The 26,026-nt window shown below is 41.7% G+C and overlaps 1 protein-coding gene across 4 annotated transcripts in view; it reads right to left on the bottom strand.

Moving 5' to 3' along the window:
- Positions 1-3,202: 3,202 nt before the first annotated feature.
- Positions 3,203-26,026, bottom strand: part of YTHDC1 (YTH domain containing 1) — a 1,387,762-nt gene continuing 1,364,938 nt past the window's right edge. For 2 of the 4 annotated variants that reach the window (XM_044064303.1, XM_044064302.1), the window contains exon 15: positions 3,203-4,194. In XM_044064303.1, coding sequence (XP_043920238.1) covers positions 3,886-4,194 — 309 coding nt within the window. In that variant the 3' untranslated portion in view covers positions 3,203-3,885. Of the gene's footprint in view, positions 4,219-26,026 lie in introns of all 4 variants that reach the window. The other 2 variants (XM_044064301.1, XM_044064300.1) reach the window with 1 other exon arrangement.

The following is a 26,026-nucleotide window of genomic DNA, read 5'->3' on the forward strand; positions in this document are numbered from 1 at the left end:
GACTCCGCTCGAGAATCTGCAGCTGTCTGGGGTTCCAGTTCTGCGGTCGTCAGGGGCTGCGTAGGCACCTCACTGAAAACCAGAGAACTGGCGACAGGCCCAGCAGAGGCCTCGGAGTCTGGCTTGTTCCTAGGCTGCCTGTCCTTATCCTTGCGTTTTTTATGCATCCCGGTCGTCGGCTGCTCAGACGGCATGATATAATTAAATTTCCTACCAAAGTAATGCCGTGCAAATTCAAAACGGCGTTTGATAGTTCGTTTATTAAACCTAGCACAAAACCGACAACCTGTGATGTCGTGGTCTGGGCCTAAGCAAGGAATACAATAGGAATGGAAGTCCTTATGAGGTATTTGCTTCCCACAAGAAATGCAATTAACTTTTTCTGATATTGGACTGAGGCAAGAAAAGGTTCCCCAACGGGGTACTTAGCTTTATTGAAGACTTCGGACTGAAATTCGAATCGAAAATCTCAGGTGTCGGCCGACCGGCACTTGTGAACTGTGCAGCAAGAAAGACGGAAGAAAATGGCGTCGGATGCCTCTTATATACCCCTGGTGCTCTGACGTCAGGGAAGAAGCGACAGCAACCGATGCCGGACCAAGACTTTGGAACTCAGGCCGACTGGGGACCGCCTGATGGCAGGATAACCAGTGTAACACGATGAACATCTGGAAGGACAGACGTCCATAATTCATACAACAGACTCTGCCTTATAGGTAAGCACTTAGCTTTAACAGTGTAATTAAACTATTTTACTATATTATCTTTGACACTTTTAGAGATAAAATACTTTAACTTGTGAAACTACATAACTTGGCAGCTTAAGCATATTACTACAGTACCTTTCATTTTCCAAAGGATTTCAGCTTAACTGTATTAACCCACTGAGATACTCCAAATGCCATCTGACAGACAACACATTTCAGATCTCCTAATCTTTCCCTGCCTTTCCTCTACCACACAAAAATAAGGTCAAGGATATAAAGTCAGTTCTGAGGAACTGTACATCTGTGTAGCTAATGCACGTGCTACAATTAATTGTTCTATGCAGTGCATGGGAATTGTGACTAATTATCTACCTACAATTATTCTCACTCATTTTTGTTTTGGCTACACTTTGTCCCTGGTGCCTTCCAATATCAAAGTACTCTTGGCCAGCTGGCCCCTTCATTTCCCAACATTTGGCATGTGGCCAACCATGAGAGATCTATTATTAATCAGCCACATGGGCAAGGTCTTTTTTTTTTTTTTTTTTTTTTACAAGTCTTAAAGTCTTACAATTCTTGTGCCCACCTCAGTGACAATCTACAGATGGAGCATGCACTACAGATTAGCACTTTTGCAAGGCATTGATATACGCATGGACATCCCCGCCCATCATTGTAGACACACTGCACATTTGTTTCTACAATTTGTACTAAAAAAAAAAAATTGGATCATATCCATGGACACTCACGTTCCTCCTAGGACAGGCGCATGCCCATCCTCCATGCTCTACCAAGCACATGAGCGAGTATGGTAATCAGGGCTTTATTCCACTACTTCACCAGTGTAGACACTTATTTACTGCATTTTATCGTACCTTTAGATATACTCTTTCCCTCTAGATTAAAAACTATTACGTTATTTGGGTACTATGAACAAATATACTCAACATTAAACCATTTTGTTTCTTCCCGTTTACACTGCATCTCACTATAACAATGCAATACATGTCCCTTAACAATGATTCCTTGTCATTACACGCATCTACTTTTCTAAACTACATATACTACTTGTCACTACATGACATTTTCTTATCTCAGCATCAACTCCCACTTTTCTCAACATTCCCTCTCTTTCTATTACCCCACTTATGTTTTTCAATTCAACTTCTGTCCATAAACCTGAGATAGAGATTTTTTTCAGACTGCATTTCTCATTTCAGCCTGATTTACCTTTATTCATACATGGCAGACAGTTTGGTACTTGCCAAAGGAACTGGCAATTTACTGTACTCTAGAAGGGCTCTAAAATGTCTCACTTTTCCCAAACAGTCTTTTCATCAAGTTTCACAGTGTCCTAATTAATTAAAATCTTCCACAAGACAGGATAAGCTTTAAAGATGGTACTACTTGGGTAGTTCAGCCTTGCAGCAAGCAAAAAAAAAAAAAAAAAAAAAAAAAAAAAAAAAAGCACTTTTAAAGCCAAGATTCAAGCTTATGCCTGATCTGGGGATGTTGGATTGCTCTTGGAATTCTACCGAGAAGATGGATTTCTGCCTATGACTAATATACAAACATTAGAAATGCACTCTAGCAAAGGTTCTTCATGATGACTTCTGAGATGAAGTCTGCAAACGCCCAATTCTCTCAGTTAAATTTACTGTCTCCTACACAAAGTGATACAATTCTGGACGTCTGGAGAGCTTGATCCATCCATCCTCCCTCAACTCCTTTTTCCCATTTTGCACATGGGGTCAGGATGTCACTTTCAATAGTGACAATCATGTTGAGCCAGCCAAGGTTTACACCAGGTTAGCTTTGCCACAGTAGTTCATACATACCAATCACTCGCACCTACCGCCAATTTAGTGTGTCCAATCCACCTACTGCTTTGTAATGTGGGAGGAAACCAACACAACTGCAGAGAGGACATGCAAATGCCGCACAGAAGGCACCCCAGCTGAGAATCAAACTGGAGAACCTCTTGCTGTGAGGCGACAATGCCAACTGCTGCACCACCCATGGCCGTCCCTGGAGAGCTTGTTATTACCTATATATAATACAGAGCAGTTTTATTTCTATATATGAATAAAGACACAGTAAGTATATACATAGCACTACCACACTACCAAAGACTTTAGAAGTTAAACTAGCAAAGCACAGTAGTATGTGCAGTGTATTCTCTTTTATAGCTGGGCATGCTCTAATGACATCTTGAGATGGCAGTCACATGCTCCCAAGGACAGTCAAGCTAAAAATGATCAAGTTCGGGGAGTGATGTTCAGCTTTGGTAATTTTAATTCAAATAATTAAATCTTGCAGCAATAATCCTTATGATGAGTAAGTAGTAGGGTGGCAGTAGTTGTAAAATGCAAGAACTGTTACTTTACAAGTAAACATTATAATGCACAAAGCAAAAGTACAGACTGATTAATTCTGCATTATAGAGTTCATGAAAAATCAAAGCATAAAGTAACACAGTCACAGAAAAAAAACACTTGATTGTACATTTTGTTTTATTTTATACAAAAGTAGTATTTTTTTATTACTGAAACAACTGAATTTAAATTTTGTGTATATGAAACCAATGTACATTTCAGGGAAAAGACAAACTACATCACTGATCTGAAATCTATTCTTTAACACTGGTGGGCTCTTTAAAAAAAGTTAAAATGAAGAGGCTAACCATTATACAGTTATTAATATTGCTTTCATCAATAAAACACTGAAAAAAGACAAAAGTTATACAAATAAAAAAATTAAATAATTATGACACTGCCGTACAGCCAGCTACCATATTTGAAAGTTGCATACTTAATAGCAGCATTATCTTCACTGAACCATGTGCAATTACACAAATCATTATCAAGGCAAGTGCAGTTTTCTATCGGTGTTTTTTTTTCCTTTCATTTTTAACTATCATGAACCATAAAGTAAAGCTTGCTGATGGAGAAAACTACAAGTCAACATTTTTTTTCTATTTCCTTCCATATACTAGTACACTCTGAAATGAATGCCAGTTTTAGCAAATTTTTGGATTGCCCGGTTTTCTTTTTATACAATAGCACTCTGAGGGAAAATGGAGCATAATAAACTTATTATACAATGTAACATATGAACACTTCAAAAGAAATCTGCTACAGTAAATGAAAACATAAATGTTACAATGCTTCATGAGGAATTATCTTCTGTATCTACCCCGTTCTCCCCTTTCCCTTTCACGTTCGCGTTCTCTGCCTCTGTCTCGTTCACGGTCTCTGTCTCTTTCTCTCTCTCTCTCCCGGTCTCTCTCTCGGTCTCTGTCTCTCTCTCTCTCTCTATCTCTGTCTCGTTCTCTGTCTCTTCCTCTGTCACGTTCTCTCTCTCTTCTGTTTTCTCTGGGACGATCCCTTTCACGTTCACGCTCCTTTTCACGCGGTCTGCTACGTCGACCACTAACAACAGCTTGTGTGCGCCTGAGGAAGTCATCTACTCTCATGTCATAATCATGCTGAAAATTAAAATTTGAAGAATTCTAAGAAATGAAAACATACCAATACAATTAGAAAATTATACATGCAACTTCAGTTTAAAAAACACCTTGACTAACAAACTTAAATATATAAGACCTTACCTTAACAGCAGAGTTTAAATTAAGTAATACAAAAACAAGCTGAGTCATAATTACCAGTCTTGTCTATAAAAACTGGGAAAGGGACAATTTCAAATTTATGACAAAAGATTCCTAAAACACTGGAAATGAGGTCCACAGTGCAATATCTGAACATACAGGAAATGCTCTTAAGTTGCTGCAACTGATATCTTTGCTTGCAGCAATGTGTGACACAGCAACTGGAGCACACATGCCTTCCATAGAACAACCTTTGTCTTGCAATTCCTTCCCACACCCACTACAGTAAGACAATAAACATGACATCTACTTAAGCAATGGTAATGTGATCTGACGACCTTTCTAGGGAAAGGTACAAAAATGTACCATACCTCTAAGCTAATAAGTTAGATAAATTTCAGTAAAGCAATGATTTTACATGTACGGGAAAAACATAATTACTCAAGATACTTAACTAAAAAGTAGATCTCTGAGATGCTCACTAAGATACAAGGTGCTTAAAATTTGGATAAGCTAACAATTGCAGGCACCAACATAAAGGAGGAAGTTTTGTCATAGTGTTCTGGCTGAGACTCCCATATCTGCATCAGAATTCATGGGGGAATCCTCAAATTCACTCACTAGGTCTTTTTACAAGAGTGAATACAATGGCTGGACAGAAAGGAAATACATGCCTCTCTTCCATTTATTAGCATCAACCCAGAGAAAAAGATATGGGAACCCAACTAATAAACTATGCAGAGTACTTCAGATACATATTTGCATGGGCAACTAATGTAAATCTAAAGCTTAACCATTTTACAGTGAGCTTATCGAAGGAAGGACACTCAGCAAACTCGGAGCTACAATATATAACATTAAGTATCCTGGTTTTTGTTTATTTTGTTCTTTATTTCTTTGTTGTTTATAGCACTTTGTGTACTGTGTATTTTTTCTAGCTAGTTTCACTGTGTGTGAGGTATTAACTGGAAATTGTCCACCCTTATTAAGCATCTGTTGGGTTGTTTGTTTATGATAACTTGTTGCAGTTAAACTCTTTTTTCTAGTGGCTCCTTTAGCTGTTTAAAACTTTCATTTAAAGGCTCACTGCTGCTTTTCAGCTGGGAGTAACACTTCTGCAGTTTGTTCTAAGTAGTGTGGATATTTGTAGCATTTCCATATTCAGGCTTGTATTTGGGCCTAGTGTTTGTGGAGGCTGTGTGTCTGAGTACATAATTCAGGGACATCTTGTTTTAGCCAAAGCCATTAGGCATTTCAGTGAGAGAGACTTGTTTGAGGTCATTGGCTGACTGAGGTCTCCTGGACTACAGCTTAGACTAAGCACCTCATTGGTTCTTTTGAGATTTCTTTCTTAAAACTGTCTCAGGTTTCAACTTTCTGTTACCTAAGAAGCTCAGTTGTGAGTGTTCAGCCATTTTACAGTGAGCTTATCGAAGGAAGGACACTCAGCAAACTCGGAGCTACAATATATAACATTAAGTATCCTGGTTTTTGTTTATTTTGTTCTTTATTTCTTTGTTGTTTATAGCACTTTGTGTACTGTGTATTTTTTCTAGCTAGTTTCACTGTGTGTGAGGTATTAACTGGAAATTGTCCACCCTTATTAAGCATCTGTTGGGTTGTTTGTTTATGATAACTTGTTGCAGTTAAACTCTTTTTTTCTAGTGGCTCCTTTAGCTGTTTAAAACTTTCATTTAAAGGCTCACTGCTGCTTTTCAGCTGGGAGTAACACTTCTGCAGTTTGTTTCCCTCCCTGTTGGTATAGTGTTTTTATAGTTGGTGGCTTTGCAGTTGCCCGCCCCTAGTGTAAATTTGATCTGGGACCCTCCTCCCAGTCTAGCGTCATTACCTCATTCTACCCAGTACAGGGAGAGCATTTGAGAAGGCCAATCAGATTAGTTTCTGCTACTCCTTTCTCTCTTTCAAAAAAAAAAAAAAAAATATATATATATACTGTATTTGTGTTTTTTCTTACTTTATTTTGCTCTTGCGTCATCTTAAAAGTACTCAATTGTATTTATTACTGCTTGGTGTAACTCATTGTAAGCCTTTTAGTTTAAGCACCTGGGCTTCAGACCAGTTTTACATTAGGAAGGTTTGTGGTCTGCACTGTAGTGGCAGAACAGGTAGCTTACATCCTTCTAAGTTGGGAACTGCTGATTGAGGGCTCAGTGTCTGTTATTCTAAAAGTGTATTAATTCTGGTTTAAGCACTTGGGCTTGAGGCCAGTTATTTTACATTAAGAGGGTTCGTGTTCTGCACTCTTGTGGGAGGAGAGGCTGGACTCTGTCCTTCTGAGCTGGGAATTTCTGGTTAAAGCTTATAGTGCCTGCATATTTGAACTGCTTCTTACTGAAATTGGTACACCTCGTTTGGCATAGACTAGATCCAGACCTGCTGAATCTAGCTTTGTTTGTATAACTTGAGCACTAATCCAGGCATTTTTAAAGTATTCAGTTGTATTTATTACTGCTGGTAGTAACTTGATTAAAGTGTAGCTATCATTTCTAAGTCTTTGGATTAAGCACTTGGGCTTCAGACCAGTTGTTTTACATTAGGAAGGTTTGTGGCCTGCACTGTGGTGGCAGGACAGGCAGCTTACATCCTTCTAGGTTAGGAACTGCTGATTGAGAGCTCAGTGTCTGTTATTCTAAAAGTGTATTAGTTCTGGTTTAAGCACTTGGGCTTCAGGCCAGTTATTTTACGTTAGGAAGGATTGCGGTCTGCACTCTTGTGGGAGGAGAGGCTGGACTCTGCCCTTCTGAGCTGAATAAGCGACTTTTCTTGATACTAAGTATAATTTTGTTGCTTTCCACATCTGAATACCTAGCGACTGTATTTCGCCTGCCTTTCTGTTACACTGAAGCTGTTTTAACTGCATTTAACTTAATATTGCACTTGGAATCCTTGTTTGTTACTATTTGACTGTATTTGTAGCAAATTCTTCTGTGTAAGCTGTAGTAGCTGATTCATAGCATTTATAAGTGTTTGCTGTACCTGTTTCTGCCTGTTCTGTGAAAAAAAAAAAAAAAAAAAAAAAGAAAAAATATCTCTTGTTTTTCCTGCTTTACTAGTTTAGTCCAGTTTCAGAGTTGCTGATTCCTGGGCTTTGGTTGTAGTTCCTGTGTACTGTTTCCTTGCCTTATTTGGGGGAGAGGAAGTTACCTTGCTTACCAGTGGGAGTGGGAAGCATTGAGCTGCCTTTGTCCAGTTTTGTGAGGTTTCAGCCAGTAACTAGTAGTTTATTGGTCGCTTTGGGCCAGTTTCTAGCTTTTCCAGCCCCTGGTATAAACGCGTAAACGCTGCTAGCTGATTTAAGCGGAGCTGCCACTGTTGCACACTAGGGCAGCGCCGGTTAGGCAGGTTTAAACTATTCGGCTACCTAAAGTCCACTCTTCAAATTTTCCCTTAAAACTACCTTCCTCGAACTATACTACTGATCTAATCAGCTTATCCTAGAACTAAAAGATCATCTCCACTTGACTCCAAGTAGACTATTCTCTATCTGTTAAACCTAGCACTTGCTCCTACAGTACTTATTACCTTGATACGGCACTCTTGTCATAGATAGTACCCCAAAAGGTAACCCCCATTTCTCGGTCACCCACGTCCCCTGAATCTTTTTAAAGTTTTTGTCTATCCTTCTAGCATGTCGAGGGATCAGTTGCTAGTGTCCTCTCCTGCTCAGCTGGTGAACCTGGGAATACTGAGGCAATGTTACAATTGCCTCATGTACACAGACAACCCTCTCCTCCTCCCACAAAACACAAATACATGCGAGAGATGCAACTATACGGCCAAACTGGAGGCTGAGCTCTCTCAACACAGGACTGGCAAGACCAGTCAGGAGGAGAAGGTTACCACACACACTATAGACCCAGTCTCACATAGCACCATTACAACCTCAAATCATACACATAAACACACAAAGACATACTGGGAGGCTCTGACCAAAAATCTACCAAAACAGCAGAGGCCACCAAAGCAGACACCCAAACAACCACCACCTCAGAACACAACACCTGCAACACATAGACCTCACAGTCAGAGTGTCAAACAGTCACAGCCCTTAAGGCCAAACACAATGCCAGACACACTAGTCATTGGTGACTCCATAGTCAGACACACTGATGTCCCGCCACCAGACTGAGTAAGGAGAAGGTCACAGTAAGCTGCCTGTCGGGCGCTAGAATCCGCCACATAACGCAAGCACTCAGGTCTCTCAACAGCAAGTACAAATATGACTCAGTCATTGTCCACGCTGGTGTAAACGACCTGAGACGCACCTCCTTGGACTACATGAAAAGAGACATTGAGGAGCTCTCTGACTATGTAGCCCAGGCAGGTATGACCCTGACCTTGAGCAGTATCCTACCTTCACCAAGAGTGATGCCACAATACAGAGATAAGATGATCAGCTTTAACAATTGGCTTAAACACTGGTGTCATTCAAAGGGGATCCAGTATCTGTCTGCCTGGGATGACATGCTGGACAAGCCACGCTGCTTCAAGGGACGGCTTGCACCTGTCACCCTGGGATTCGGATATTGGCAAAGGCTCTTGCCACCCCATAGTGCCTTTTTAGGCAAGGCTCAAATTCTAAACCTACCACCCTAGAACACAAAAAGGAAAAAACTAAGGGTAATGCTGCTCAATGCCAGAAGTCTCAATCTCAAAATGCACGCACTCGAGGCCCTTCTCAGTATGGAGAACATCGATGTCTGTGCTGTGACAGAAACCTGGTTCAAGGCTCCTGAGAGCACCCCAGCTATCAGGTTTTACCTCATATCATGCTCCGGCCCCAAAATCCGGACAATACCAAGAAAGGAGGGGGGGTATCCATATTCATTAAGGACACCCACACCTCAAGACTGGTGGCAAAGCACGATGCATCGGAGACCATCCAGGTGCAATTAACCATAGGCAAGACTGCTCTGCAAATTGTAGCATGTTACAGGCCACCCTCACAAACTCAGGAACCTCACATGGCCTTCCTGAAAACACTAGAGGGATAAATGTATCACCAAACACCATCATACTAGGTGACTTCAATTACCCTAATATAGACTGGGAACACTACTCAAGCCCAAACACCCTAGCCCAAAAGTTCCTGGAATTCATAAACTCAAATGCCATGGAACAACTAGTCACCATCCCCACAAGAGGAGATAACATACTTGATCTCATCATCACGAACATGGGAGCACAATGTTCAACACCGGAAGTATACCCCTCACTGGTGAGATCAGATCACAAACTAATCTCGCTGGAGGTCCTCATCCCACCCCCACCTGAAATAAAAAAGACCACAGTAAAGAACTTCTCAAAAGCCGACTTCACACTTCTAAAGACTAGTGTGGTCTCCTTTAAGGCCCCCGAGCTGGTGGAAAACAGTACTCAAGCCGCTGAATCACTTACAGACGCCTTCTACCAGCACCTGCAGGACTGCATGGATAAGGCAATCCCAAACAAAACAAAGACTCTTAGTACCAAAGGCAAGCGTCCAGTCTGGTGGACCCCAGCCATAAACAAACTCTACAATAAAAGGAGGAAGCTACTACAAGATACAGCAAAATCCTTAAAAGGTAAGACACCCTTGATCACTATAAGTAAAAACTAAGAGCTCTCATAAAATCATCCAAAGCAAATTTCGAGAGAAAAATAGCTAAAGACTCAAAAGACAATCATAAGGCCTTCTTTAGCTATGTTAGACACCTAGGAGGAAACTCCCAGATATGCTCAGAACTAGTTCAAAATGATGTGAAGATTACTGATCCTACAGACATTGCCAACATACTGGCTGACAGGTTCAGTGCAAACTTCTCCCCTCCCCAAAAGGAGAGATATCTATACCAAACGATTGCAGCCCCCAAACATCTCCAGCCCAAGTGAGAACTGCTCTCTCCAAAGCAAAAACACAGCATCCATGGGACCTGATGGTGTCCCCGGCTGTGTGCTCCACGAACTCAATGAGGAATTAAACCCACAGCTAGGACAGCTGTTTAATCAAAGTCTTACCTCTGGATACGCACTCCAGGAGTGGCGCACTGCAACTGTGGTCCCACTTCACAAAGGCGGTGCCTCCACCGACCCTGGAAATTACCGCCCATTAGCCTGACAAGCCTTATCTGCAAAGCCATGGAGAGGATCATAATGGACCTCATAAATAAAGACATAGGGAATTTGCAGACTTTGGATCCAACCCAGTTTGGCTTTGTCAAAGGCAGATCATGCCTTTTAAACTTGGTTGACTTCTTCAAACAGTCACCAAAGCCATTGACGAGGAAAGGCAGTCCATACAGCCTACCTCGATCTGGCTAAGGCCTTCGATACAATACCCCACTCGGGTATCATTGAAAACTCATCAGCTTAAATGTTAACCCATACATCACAAGATGGGTTGCAAACTGGCTGAGTGACAGAACCCACAGGGTCAGAGTTGCTGGCGCCATGTCAGACTCAAAACCTGTCACAAGTGGTGTCCCACAGGGCTCAGTCCTGGGCCCACTCTTGTTTGGCATCTACTTTTCCAAGTACAAGCAAACACAGGAGGGTTATGGCTGACAAAGTTTGCAGATGACTGCAAACTGGGCCATAGTAGAAAACACATCTGACACAGATATCCTTCAGAAGGGTCTCACAGAAACGGATAACTGGTGCCAGAGCCACGGCCTGAAGTTAAATGCCAAAAATGCATAGTCATACCCTTTGGGAAAAACAAGGTTACCCCTAGCTACCAAATAGGTGGCAATCCACTGAGCACAGAAGAAGTTATCAGGGACCTGGGGACCCAGGTTGATAGTAGTCTGTCATTCGACACCCATGTAGCTAAAGTAGTTAGGAAGACTTTCTACATTGCCCACCTTATCATGAAGGGATTCTCATCTAGATCAAGGGAGGTCATAGTCTCCCTTTACTCATCACTCATCAGACCAATGATTGAGTACAATGTCCCATTTGGGATGTATCTGACCCGACACCTGCAGCAGCTGGAGAGGCCACAAAAGTTCCTCACCAAAAGGATAAAGGGTCTCAAAAATCTGTCCTATGCTGCCCGACTGAAAGAACTCCAGCTCTATTCAGTCGCCACGCTTGCTCAGAGGTGACCTTTGCCTAACATACAAGGCCATGTCAAACCCAGATTTGATGAATATGCTTCACCTCAAAAAATCTAGATCCATCAGAGCCACAAGGGCGGGAGACTTAAACCTCGACACGGCTATTAATAGGACGTGCTGGAGGGATAGATTCATTACCCAAAGACTCCCTATGCTGTGGAACAAAATCCCGGTACATGTGAGGCAGAGCACCTCGCTGGCCTTGTTCAAGAGAAATCTTGACCAATGGATGGGAGATCGCAGATATACCCCAGGGATTACCTCAGTGTCACTGCTCGACAGAGGCACAGCAAAATAATGGGTATAGTTCCCCATACTAAAGGGGTGGCGTAAGCCACAAAACGATGGGCTAGGCTTGTAAATGCCCTCGGGCAGATAGCCTAGTATAAACCTATGAACCTATGAACCTATGAACAACCTCTTTGCCTCATTATTCAATAAACAGCAGAGTAATATATGACACCCTATCTATGTTTTACGAGACAGCTCCTAGATCTGCCTAGCCATATTCATGGAACCTACCACTGACAACAGAAACCGCTTTCAGTTGAAGTGAGTTCCCTACAATAGCTGAGCTTTTTAAGTAATGGTCAAAAGTGATGAAATAATCAGTGAAGTACAGCTATGTAGTAGCCAACTATAAATGCAGATGTCTAAGTTCATTCACTGTTGCAGTACTGGCTCTTGGGATTTTTCCCTTCAGACATCTGATGGCTGACCCAAATACCAGAGCTTTTCACTTTCCAGGTCTGATGATGGACTCCCACCCCTGCCAAAGTCAAGGCATTGGTATAAAGGGAAGTTGGCTGGCACCATTAAGTCTTTCTTGCTCCAACAGGTTCACAAATTGCTCATAGGAAGCACAGCACAAGCCGCTCATGGATGACTCATCCCCACATGGAACAGCACAACCAGGACCACAACCCCAAGTGTTGCTGCCATAATCCAAGCACCGGGATGCTTTATGTGGAGGGAGGAGAAACAATAAAAGGAGGAGGAAGAGACTAGGTATCCACCTAAACCCAAAGGTGCATCTAGGATGGAGGGGAGGAAGGGAAAGAAAGTACAGTTGTGTACACTTACCATAAATGTAGATGTTCAAAGTGTATTCGCTGTTGTAGTCATCACACTTGGGTTAGCCTGTCAGGGGAAGCCCTCAGTTGGCCCAAATAACAAAGGCTTAGTATTTATGCATCGGTTGCTGTCGCATCAGGACTGATGTCAGGTCATCCGTGGTATAAAAACAGGTAGCAGACAGCATTACATCAGTTTTTCTTGCTCCAAATAGGGGAGCTAAGTTATGGTGGGGAACACAACCAGTAAAAAGTAAATACCAACAGCCCTGTAAGGAGTGAGGAAGAGAGAGACAAGGGGGCTGGAGGGTGGGAAACCAGGACTGCAACAGCGAATGCACTTGAACATCTACATTTATGGTAAGTGTACACAACTGTACTGTGTTCGTCGTGTTTCACTGTTGCAGTCATCACATTTGGGTTGATTCCAAAAGCTGAAGAAACTCAACAACTGAATAAGGCGTTCGGTTAACTCAAATGTATAAACCCCAGCAATACGAAACGCCACTGTACTTGCTTATCCACTCACCACGGTCAGCCAAAGAACCTTTGTAGAGGTAAAATAAACTTCTACACACAAGAATATAGTGTAAAAGCAGTTTAATCCACAAAAACGTTAAGCGCTTTCACTCACTAAACGTGAGCTTCCTCAGAACGTTCAAACAGCTGTTTCAAAAAAGTTTAAATGTCCTTATTGGCGCAAAAAGCCAACCTACGGAGTCAGCTTCTTAAAGCTGACACATCCTAAAAATATGCATAACTCACAGCTAATATAATAATGCCCCTTCTAAAACACTTAATTACTATATAAAACAAAACACTGTTGATACAATGTAATAACAATATTAAATGTTGCTAAAATAATTCATTCTCGTAAAATACATGCGTATATACACAAGCATAACCCTATTTCTAATACGGGTTTTACAGAAATGTGTTCATTTAAACATGGCGGTGTCACTGCGTCAGTCAGCAACTGCCACCTTACCTCTTTGCATGCTAATACCTTTTTAATGTTACCTCCCCCCTAGGGTTAATCCCCACATTCTCCAAAATGGCAAATTTAAAACAGTGTTTGTCTCCTTGACTATCTATGTGTTTGAACAACGCTTTATTTTGATCTTTGGATCTAATACTGTATAAATGGGAGTAAATTCTTTTCCTAAAATTTCTCTCGGTTTTCCCAATGTAGTATGCTGAACATGCCATACATTTGGCTAAGTATATGACAAATTTGGTGTTACAATTACCTTGTCTGTATCGTATTTTTGTCTTGTTGATATTATTCAGTGTTACGCCTCTGTCTTCACAAATAGCGAAGCACTGATGACATACACCACATTTCGATGTGTGTGACACTTCTGTTTTTGCTTCCAAACCTCTTTCCAAAAGTATTTTCAAATTGTTACCCATTTTGTATACAAATGTCGGTTAGGGGCCTAATATTTCCAACTTTTCTTGATCTGTCAATAAAACATGCCAATTTCTGCTAAGAATTTCCTTAATTTGATTGCTATATGGACCATATTCTAAAATGCAAGCTCTATTAAATACTTTGCTGTTGCTTTCTTCCTTCCTCGTATCACTGTTTCCTTGTGCTTGATTGTATTTAGCTCCTAATAAAGGGATATATTCCCCCCCCCCCATTCACTAGTTACATATTCTGTAACTTCCCTCATCATTTGAGGATCATATCCCCTATCTCTAAATAACTCAAAAATGTGTCTAACTTCTTCCATCATGTCCCCATAATCTGAGGTCATTCTCATGGCTCTTATACATTGCCCCTTGTAGATGTTATACATTAATTTTCTAGGGTGATTGCTGTTGTATTCAACATATGAGTTAGAAAAAATACTCTTTCTATGAATTACTATCTTAACGCCTGTACTGTCGTTGGTAATGTACGTATCTAAATATGCTACCCCTATAGCACAACTTTCAGATGTAAATTTCAAAAATTCACTACTACTATTCAAATATTCCATGAAAGTGTTGAAAGAATCCTGATCACCTTCCCACAGAATATAAATGTCATCTAGGAACAGAGAATAGTATTTTATGTTGTAAAAGTGTATACTTTTAAATACTTTCTCCTCTTGCCAATCCAGCATGACATGATTTGCAAAAATGGGGGCGCATGCTGCCCCCATAGCAACGCCCTTAAGTCTGTCTAAACATTTCCCCTTCGTAGTAAATGTAATTGTGGTCTAGTACTATAGACATAAGTACTGTTATAAGACAGATCCTATCCCAATCTAGAGAACTGTGTTTACTAATACTGCTAGTGAAAGCCTTCCTTCACTTCTAGGTATACATGAAAATAAGTCAATCACGTCAATAGATGTGAACAGCAAGTTCTTGTTCTTAATATCTACTGGGTAATTCATTAAAAATTCCCAGGAGTCTTTTACAATTTGTGGGATGTTCTTATAAATATGTTTTAACATAGAATCCACTGCCACTCCTAAAGGAAATGTCTTGGATTTGCTGCCTGATATTACTGGTCTGAATGGTGGGTCATTGACATCTTTGTGGACTTTAGGTATGCCCACTAGAGTTTCCTGTATAAGTCCTCAGTAATCGTCTGTCCAACAGAAATTCTTCAATGTGCAGATCTATCCGGCTGTATGCAATATTAATCTCATTTAATGAAACTATGTTGTAATTACCAGTACCGTGGAGAATGTCATGCATTTTAGTACTGTATTCTAAAGCATCATATATCACAATACATCTGCCCTTGTCAGGTTTCATTACCCGTATACTGTCTTCTCTAAGCTCTTTCAAAACCTCTGCTTCTTCCACTGTTAAATTGTATTTTAACTTCTTCCTTGTACATCTGTTGTTGAACTGATACATTTGCTGCGTTACCATCCTATCACATAACTGTACATTAGGATTAGTCACTGGCAGTAAACTACTTTTCTTTTTTAAAAGATTATTGTTCATCTGTTTATTTTCCCCTTTATCTTTAAACATCAGAGCCAAATTTAACTTTCTTGTGTACAGTTTAAACTCATTCAGACAATCTACTAGTAGTCCACAAAGATGTCAATGACCCACCATTCAGACCAATAATATCAGGCAGCAAATCCAAGATGTTTCCTTTAGCAGTGGCAGTGGATTCTATGTTGAAACATATTTATAACAACATCCCACATATGGTAAAAGACTCCTGGGAATTTTTAATGAATTACCCAGTAGATATTAAGAACAAGAACTTGCTATTCACATCTACTGACGTGACTGACTTATTTTCATGTATACCTAGAAATGAAGGAATGGAGGCTTTCACTAGCAGTATTAGAAAACACAGTTCTCTAGATTGGGATAGGATCTATCTTATAACAGAACTTATGTCTATAGTACTAGACCACAATTACATTTACTATGAAGGGGAAATGTTTAGACAGACTAAGGGCGTTGCTATGAGGGCAGCATGCGCCCCCATTTTTGCAAATCTTGTCAGGCTGGATTGGGAAGAGGAGAAAGTATTTAAAAGTATACACTTTTACAACATAAAATGCTATTCTCGGTTCCTAGATGACATTTACATTCTATGGGAAGATGATCAGGATTCTTTCGACACTTTCATGGAATATTTGAATAGTAGTGAATTTTTTAAATTTATATCTGAAAGTAGTGTTATAGGGGTAGCATATTTAGATACGTACATTACCAACGACGGTACAGGCGTTAAGATAGTAATTCACAGAAAGAGTACTTTTTCTAACTCATATGTTGAATACAACAGCAATCACCCTAGAAAATTAATGTATAACATCTACAAGGGGCAATGTATAAGAGCCATGAGAATGACATCAGATTATGGGGACATGATGGAAGAATTTAACACATTTTTGAGTTATTTAGAGATAGGGGATATGATCCTCAAATGATGAGGAAAGTTACAGAATATGTAACTAGTGAATGGGGGAAAAAATATATCCCTTTATTAGGAGCTAAATACAATCAAGCACAAGGAAACAGTGATACGAGGAAGGAAGAAAGCAACAGCAAAGTATTTAATAGAGCTTGCATTTTAGAATATGGTCCATATAGTAATCAAATTAAGGAAATTCTTAGCAGAAATTGGCATGTTTTATTGACAGATCAAGAAAAGTTGGAAATATTAGGCCCCAAACCGACATTTGTATACAAAATGGGCAACAATTTGAAAATACTTTTGGAAAGAGGTTTGGAAGCAAAAACAGAAGAGTGTCACACACACATCGAAATGTGGTGCATGTCATCAGTGCTTCGCTATTTGTGAAGACAGAGGCTTAACACTGAATAATATCAACAAGACAAAAATGCGATACAGACAAGGTAATTGTAACACCAAATTTGTCATATACTTAGCCAAATGTATGGCATGTTCAGCATACTACATTGGAAAAACCGAGAGAAATTTTAGGAAAAGAATTTACTCCCATTTATATAGTATTAGATCCAAAGATCAAAACAGCGCGTTGTTCAAATGTATAGATAGTCAAGGAATGAACACTATTTTAAATTTGCCATTTTGGAGAATGTGGGGATTAACCCTAGGGGAGGTAGCATTAAAAAGGTATTAGGATGCAAAGAGGTAAGGTGGCAGTTGCTGACTGATGCAGCAACACCACCAGGTTTAAATTAACACATTTCTGTAAAACCCTTATTAGAAATAGGGTTATGATTGTGTATATAAGTATGTATTTTACGAGAATGATTTATTTTAGCAACATTTAATACTGTTATTACACTGTATCAACAATGTTTTGTTTTATATAGTAATTATGTATTTTAGAAGGGGCATTACTGTATTAGCTGTGAGTTATGCATATTTTTAGGATGTGTCAGCTTTAAGAAAATGACTCAGTAGGTTGGCTTTTGGTGCCAATAAGGACATTTAAACTTTTTTGAAACAGCTGTTTGAACGTTCTGAGGAAGCTCATGTTTAGTGAGTGAAAGCGCTTAACGTTTTTGTGGATTAAACTGCTTTTACACTATATTCTTTTGTGTAGAAGTTTATTTTACCTCTACAAAGGTTCTTTGGCTGACAGTGGTGAGTGGATAAGCGAGTACAGTGGCGTTTCGAAAAGCTGAAGAAAGGGTGGAGGCAGTCAAGAAGAGTAGGGGCTGGTTAGTATGCCCTGCAAGACTGTGGTTGCAAAGCCTGCCCTTGATTTGGAAAAGCTAGGCAGGTGGTAATGTTTGGTGAAGGTATGAACAGAACTCCAAGTTGCAGCTTCCAGAATGTCCCTGGTTGGGACTCCTCTGAGAAAGGCTGTGGAGGTTGAAGTTGCCCTAGTGCAATGTGTTCTGACCCTGTGAGGGGGTTGTTTCCCATGGTGTTTGTAAAAGAAATGGATAGTGTGCTATCCATTTGGAGATGGTTTGTTTTGCTATGGCCTTACCCTCTGCCCCTGGTGCAAAGCTGACTAGTAAAAGACAGTTTTGTACACTTATCATAAATATAGATGTTTGAGTGTATTCACTGTTGCAGTCATTACATTTGGGTAATCTGCTGGTAGGTTGCCCTCAGTCGGCCTGAATTCCAAAGTCTTGGGTCCTGCGTCGGTTGCTGTCTTCTCTTTCATGACGTCAGGTCGTCAGGGGTATAAAACATGCAGCCAACGCCATTTTCTTTAGTTTTTCTTGCCCCCGATGTCAGGTGCCCCCAGAAAGGTAGCAATATTCTAAATATATATATATATATATATATATATATATATATATATACATACATGCATCTACATAAACTTTACCTTCATCTAGAAGCAAATACATCACATAGGTTGCAGAAGATAGAGAAGGAAAGATGAACTGTATAATGACAGGGGGATGGCGGGAGGGTAACCTGGACTGCAACAGTGAATACACTCGAACATCTACATTTATGGTAAGTGTACACAACTGTACTATGTTCTTCGTGTTTCACTGTTGCAGTCATTACATTTGGGTAGAATCCCAAAGCTATGGTTGGGAGGCTGGAGCTAAACAGCAATAGGTGAGGCTATAAGGCCCTGCAGCACTGCAGTGGCAAAGCCTGCCCTGGACTTAAGAGTACAGAGGCAAATGGTAATGCTTTGTAAAGGTGTGAACAGAACTCCAAGTAGCAGCCTCTAGAATGGTCTTGGTTGGTACTCCTCTGAGAAAGGCTGCTGAAGTAGCTGCAGCCCTGGTGGAGTGAGACCTAATGCCCTTGGGCACAGGTTTGCCATGGTGTAAGTAGCAGAAACGGATGCAATGGCTTATCCACTTTGAAACTGTCTGCTTTGAAATAGCCTTTCCTTCTGATGCTGCAGCATATGACACTAGTAATTGCTCAGTTTTTCTTAGAGCTTTAGTCCTGCTCAAGTAGAATCTTAGCTATCTGTGTACGTCCAAGGAATACAGAATTCTCTCCCCTTTGTTCTGTGGATTTGGATAAAAAGTTGGCAAATGAATTCTTTGGTTAAGAGCCACACTGAAAACGACCTTACGCATAAAAGTAGGATTTGTCCTCAAGAGACACCCTGTCTGGGTAAAATATGATAAGGCTCTACAGCCATGAGGGCCTGTAGCTCTGAAACTCTTCTTGCTGAAGTAATTGCTAGTAGCAGAGCTGTCTTTCATAAGAACTTTATATCAGTGGTATCTGCTAGTTCAAATGGAGGCAGGGTGAGCTTTTCCAACACATAATTGAGGTCCTATGCAGGTAATGGTGATCTTCTAGGAGGCCTTACATTTTTGGCTCCTCTAAGATACTGCTTTATTAAAGGATGAAAAAAGATTGGTGGATCTGTATTGTAATGAGCCGAAATGGCAGAGGCATGGATTTTGATTGATGAAAAAGATAGGCCTTTTTCAAGCATCTCAGTTAAGTATTGTAACATCTGAGGAATATGAGGTTCTGTTGTATCAGTTCCTTGTGCTTGATTTCAAGCACAGAATCTCTTCCATTTGTCAGCATAGATTTTCTAGTACTAGGCCTTCTGGCTTCCAAAATGACATCCATCACAGCTTTACTGAGAGGTGTTGTCCTTATGCTTACAGGATTAGCCATGCTGCCAGGTTCAGAGTCTGTAGTGGATTGTGCAGGATCTGATTGTTTTGCTGGGACAGTAGTTGTGGTTTTTGAGGCAAGGTCCAAGCTGGGTATTGAGACAAGTTCCTTAGGATTGGATACCAGTATTGGCGGGGCCAGTCCGGGGCAATTAATATCATCTTTGGCTTCTCTTGTCTGACTTTTAGGAGGACCTTGGGTGGAAGAGGCAGAGGAGGAAAGGCGTAAACTGATAGGTTTTTCCAACTGAAGGATAAGGCATCCACTTTCCATGCTTGTCTGTGATAAGTCCTTGTGCAGAATCTTTTTAGTTGATAATTTTGAAAAGAGGCAAATAGGTCTATGTCTGGGCTCCCCCATTTCTCTGCTATCATGATGAAGACTTGTGGATTTAGTTTCCACTCATGAGGATCCATAAGGTTTCTGCTTAAATCGTCTGCCAGAGTGTTTTGTTTTCTTGGCAGGAATTGAGCTTGAAGATTTATTTGGTAGGTCAAAGCTGTGTCCCACAGTGCCATGGCTAATCTACAAAGGGGGTATGAGTGTGTGCCAACTTGCTTGTTTATATAACACATGACTGTGGTGTTGGCCATCTTTATCAGTAGTTGTCCTGGATGAAGTAAGTCCTTGAAGGCTGTTAGGGCATTTTGAACAGCTAGCATCTCTTTCTGGTTGATATGTAGATGCATTTGACTTGGTGCCCATATGGCCTGAATGCATCTTCCTGCCATGTGGGCCCCCCAGGCATAATCTGATGCGTCTGTTAAGGTTTGGCTGGCAGGGGGTAGAGTGAAGGGCCGTCCCATGTTTTGGTGACAGGCCTTTGCCCACCATAGAAACTCCTGTTGCAGGCAGGGGATGAGAGGAATCAATTGTTTCCAGACTGTGTGAATGCTGACTCCATAAACTTTTTAGGTACCACTGAAGTTTCCTCATATGCAGTCTTGCATATGGAATTAGTAGGATGCAGGATGCCATGAAGCCTAGAGCCTGCAGAATTTGTCTTGCAGAAGACTGGGTTTTTGTTGCCATCAGTTTAAAGTAAGTAGTCAGTTGCCTTTGTTTGTCTGGCGTGAGGTAAGCCATCTGGGCAGTTGTATTCAAGCTTGCACCCAGGAATGTTATCTTTTGAGAGGGTACCAGTTGTGATTTCTTTTCGTTTATTGCGTACCCTAGGCATGTTAGAAGCCTTTTCACAAACGCCAGATGTCGTAGAAGAGTGTCCTTGTTTTCTGCTTGAATGAGAGAGTCGTCCAAGTAAGGATATATTTGAATACTTTTTTGTCTGCAAAATGCAATTACTGGCGCCAGGCACTTTGTAAAGACCCTGGGCGCAGTAGATAAGCCAAAGGGCAGTGCAGAGAATTGGTAATGCATTAAGCCAGCCTTGAATCTGAGGTATCTTCTGCACGGTTGTCTTATTCAGACATACAGGTATGCCTCTTTTAGGTCTAAAGCCACCAGCCAAGCATTCTTGCCCAGCATGGGCAGAAGCTGTTGCAAAGTGACCATTTTGAATTTTGGAATGTCCAGGTATGTGTTCAAAATCGATAAATCCAGTATTGGCCGCCAGGCCTTGTCCTTTCTGTCTTGAGTAAAAACCTTGTCCTTTTTCCTGTTCTGGTACTGTCTGAATGGCCCCCATATCCATGAGGGACGTAACCTGTTTCTGTGCCTCTGCCCATTGGTTTTTGGCAGATCTGGCCAACCATTTGTCACTGGCAGAGTGTGGAAATGGAATCTGTATCTCTGTGATACAATGTTTAGTACCCACTTGTCCTGGGTTATTAATTGCCAATTTTGGGCAAAAAGTGCTAATTTTCCCCCTATGGGTGCTGCCAAAAGATAAGTGCTTGGTGTAGGCAGAGGGAAGTTATTGGGATTGCTTTCTGTAGGTTTGCGTTTTATCTCCTCCAGATTTGGGAGTGGATGCATCCCATTGCTTTGACCTGTATGATTCTTGAGCCTGGTACCTGGAACCCTTAGGGCGTCTGGATTTGCTCCTTTGAGCTCTGTCTGACACAGGAAAGGACCAATTTTTTGTAGGCCAGTGTCTACTGAATCTAGGTGGCTGCACTTGTAAGAAATCTTTAACAGTTTGCATAGACTTAGCTTTGTCTTCCATTTTCTTTAAAACCTCTTCTGCCTTAATACCAAACAGAGAATCATGCTGTAAAGGTGCAACTAGCAATTTAGCTTTAACATGATCAGGCAAATTTTGTTCCTTTAACCAGGCATGCCTCCTAATCACAGATCCAGTAACTGCGGCCCTGCAGGAGGCCTCTAAAGAATCAAAACCACATTGCAAAGTATGCTTTCCAACTTGTTTAGCTGCATGCAATAATTCCTGCAATTCCTTATTTTCTGTACATTCTGAAATCAACATAATTTTCTGTTTCAGCAATCCCATAACATGTTGTTGGGACTTGAACATATGAAATTGACAGTTTAAGGCCCGGATTGCCAAGGTTGCAGATGTATAAACCTTTTTTCCCCATCTGTCCAGTGCTCTTGAATCTCTGTCGGACGGGGTAGAGTTTTTTGCTGTTGAGACCTTAACTCCCTTTGGACCCTGTGAAATAGTTTCAGGATCAGCAGCAGGGTTTCTAAATAAAAATTTATGAGAGTCAGGGACCCTGTAATACCTGTCAGGCTTACTCGGAGCCGGAGGTAAGGAGTCAGGGGTCAGGCTTGACTCAGAAAACACATCATCCACAATGTCTAAAACAGGGGGAATGGCTAAAGGCTTGTGCTGAGGGAGAAGGAGGAAATCCCTGAGCCTCTTTTTTGATTCTGAGAAGTATTGACTCTCTCAGTGAAAATGCTCCCTTAAGGTATGCAAGGTTTCTCCAAATGAATAATCCTCAGGAAGAGATGCAAATGGAACAGACTCCTCAGCATCAGAATCCTCATAGGGAGGTAAAGATAATTCCTGATCAGAAGAGGAATCAGAAGAAATAGAAACCTGATCTGAAGATTCATCGTCAGTGTCTTGCCTAGGCCTCTTACCTGGAGGGGGATGGGTACCCCTGATCAAGGTAATAAGGTCTTCAGCCATTTTGATCATCTATTTTTTAGGCATAGAGGCCTGTGCACGTGGCTCAGGCATTGTTTTTTTAGTTTTAGAAGGTGTCTTTGCCTTTGGTTTTGCAGCTTTTGTTGGTTTGATATAAAAATGTTGAGGTCTGAATACACCCTCAGAAGCCGGTGCCTGCTCAGCGGCTCCAAACCCATCCGAGGGAGATACATTCGTCGGTCCAATACCTTGAGTATCTTGCGGCATGCCGGACTCCACATGGGTGTCGGTAGAAGCCTGCGACTCGAAGGTAGTGGGTATCAGGGTCTGCAAAAGTGCCTGAGTACAGGCGAACGGCTTAGGAGAAGCTTCGTCGTCGGTTTTGGATCTCGACTGCCTTTCTCCGTCCTTTTCTTTGTGTTTTTTATGCACTCCGGTAGTCGGATTGCTATCCGACGACATTTCTGGTTAGTTAAATCTGTTTCCAAAATACTTAGATGCAAAAATATACTGACGCTTAATAGTGCGTTGGTTAAATCTAGCACAAAACCGACAGTGAGGCACGTTGTGTTCAGGGCCTAGGCAAGGAATACAGTATAAATGGAAATCCTTATGAGGTATTTGCTTCCCACAAGTAATACAATTATTAACTTTTTCTGACATCGGTAAAAAGCAAGAAAAAGTTTCCCCAACGGGGTACTTAGCTTTAGTGAAGACTTCGGTTCTGAAACTCAAACTTGAATATTTCAGTAGTCGGCCGACCGGCACTTGCAAAATGCTTCTGCTTCGGGCACCGCGCGGCAAGAAAGACTAAAGAAAATGGTGTCGGCTGCATGTTTTATAACCCTGATGACCTGACGTCTTGGAAGTAAAGACAGCAACTGACGCAGGACCCAAGACTTTGGAATTCAGGCTGACTGAGGGCAACCTGCCAGCAGATTACCCAAATGTAATGACTGCAACAGTGAAACACGAAGAGCATCTGGTCAGATTTCCTAAAGGGCTTAGTCCTATCAAGGTAGAATCTGAGCTGCCTGTGCACGTCTAAAGAGTGCAGGATCCTTTCCCCCCTTATTCTGAGGAATAGGGAAAAAGGTGGGCAAATGGATAGATTGGTTGAGAGCCACATTGGACACCCCTTTAGGCATGAAAGTTGGGTTAGTCCTGAGGAAGAACCTGTCAGCATGAAAAATGATAAAAGGTTCCACAGCCATAAGTGCTTGTAGCTCAGACACTCTTCTAGCTGAAGTAATGGCCAGAGGCAAGAGGAATTTTAAGTCTACTGTCGCTCCAGGCTCAAAGGGGGGTTTGCATGAGCTCTTCCAACACAAAGTTAAGATCCCAAGCAGGGGAAGGGGCTCTTCTTGGTGGTCTTAAGCTGTTAGCCCCTCTCAGGAAAGTACAGTTGTGTACACTTACCATAAATATAGATGTTAAGAGTGTATTCACTGTTGCAGTCATCACACTTGGGTTATCTGCCTGCAGGTAGCCCTCAGTCAGCCTGAATACCAGAGTCTTGGGATTTCTACATTGGATGCTGTTGCTTCTTCCATGTCAGGTCGTCATGGATATAAAACATGTAGCAGACACCATTACATCAGTTTTTCTTGCCCCAGATGTCAGGAGCCTTCAAAATAGGGAGCAATTACATGGTGTGGACCACCTCCAGTAAAAAGTAAATACCACAGCCATAAGATATGGCCACAAAGATGACAGGTAGAAAGCATAGAAAAGTCAGGGGGCTGGGGGGAGGGTAACCAGGACTGCAACAGTGAATGCACTCGAACATCTACATCTATGGTAAGTGTACACAACTGTACTATGTTCTTCGTGTTTCACTGTTGCAGTCATCAAACTTGGGTTGATTCCCAAATCTGAGAAGGGTGGAGGCAGTCAAGTAGTATTAGGGCTGGCAGGCCTTGTAAGACTGGTGTGGCAAATCCAGCTCTGGATTTAGAAAAAAGACAGGTAAGTGGCAATGCTTAGTGAAGGTGTGTACAGAACTCCAGGTTGCAGCTTGCAGGATGTCCCTGGTAGGGACTCCCCTGAGAAATGCTCTAGAGGTTGAGGTAGCCCTAGTGGAATGCGTTCTGATCCCCTGTGGGGTAGGCTTTCCATGGTGTTTGTAGCAGAAATGGATACAGTGTGCTATCCATTTGGAAATGGTTTGCTTTGAAATGGCCTTGCCCTCTGCCCCTGTAGCAAAGCTGACTAGCAGCTGGTCAGATTTTCTGAAAGGCTTAGTTCTGTCAAGGTAGAATCTGAGCTGTCTGTGGACGTCCAGGGAGTGCAGGATCCCTTCCCCTTTACTCTGAGGATTAGGGAAAAAAGTCGATAAATGAATAGATTGGTTTACAGCCACACTGGACACCACCTTGGGCATAAATTATGGGTTAAGTCCTGAGGAAAACCCTGTCAGAATGTAAAATAACGAAGGGTTCCACAGCCATTAGTGCCTGTAACTCAGACACGCTTCTTGCTGAAGTCATGGCTAGAAGTAAGGCTGTTTTCCAAGAGAGGAATTTTAACTCTGCTGTAGCAGCAGGCTCAAAAGGGTGGAGCGTGAGCTTCTTTAGTACAAAGTTAAGGTCCCAGGCAGGGGTGGGAGCTCTCCTCGGGAGTCTTAAATTTTTAGCTCCTCTCAGGAACTGTTTGACCAGAGGGTGAGAAAAGAGAGGTGGCACAGTATCATAATGAGCTGAGACGGCCAAGGAATGAATCTTAACTGATGAGAAAGACAGGCCTTTGTGGAGCAGCTCTGCTAGGTTATCTAGGATTTGAGGCAAGGTGGGCACGGCTGTGTCCTTTCCTTGAGACTGGCTCCAAGAACAGTATCTTTTCCACTTTTCTGAATAGGATTTCCTAGTACTTCTACTAGGTCCTTCTAGTATCAAGGATGACATCCATCACCTGTTTGCTAAGGGTTGCTGGTGGTGTATTCAGGGAATAAGCCAGGCTGCAAGGTTCAGGGTTTTCTGCTGGGAACAGCAGGGAGGGGGTCTGATGTAGGTGCCAGGGTGGCACTGCTGTCAGACTGCAAAGGAATGGGTACCAGTGCTGGTGGGGCCAGTGTGGTGTAATAAGGATTGCCCTTGGTCTGTCCTGTTTGGTCTTGAGAAGTACTTTTGAGAGTACGGGCAGAGGGGGAAAGGCATAAATTGAGAGTTTTTCCCATATAAAAGATAGGGCATCCACTTTCCATGCTTGGCTGTGGGGATTTCTGGTGCAATATTTGCTCAATTGATGGTTTTGGGGGAGGCAAAGACATCCATCTCTGGTGTCTCCCCCACCTGTAGAATGAGCTGGGTTCCAGTTTCCACTCGTGTGGGTCTAGTAGAGTTCAGCTTAAGTAGTCTGCCAGTGAATTATGTTTGCCTGGCAGGAACTGAGCTTGCAGGTGACACATGGTTGCTCAAGGCTGTGTTCCACAGGGCCACTGCTAACTTGCAGAGTGGGTAGGAATGAGTTCCCC

This window comes from Protopterus annectens, chromosome 2.part2 (genome assembly GCF_019279795.1).
Source record: "Protopterus annectens isolate FY-2018-M chromosome 2.part2, PAN1.0, whole genome shotgun sequence".
NCBI lineage: Eukaryota > Metazoa > Chordata > Ceratodontiformes > Protopteridae > Protopterus > Protopterus annectens.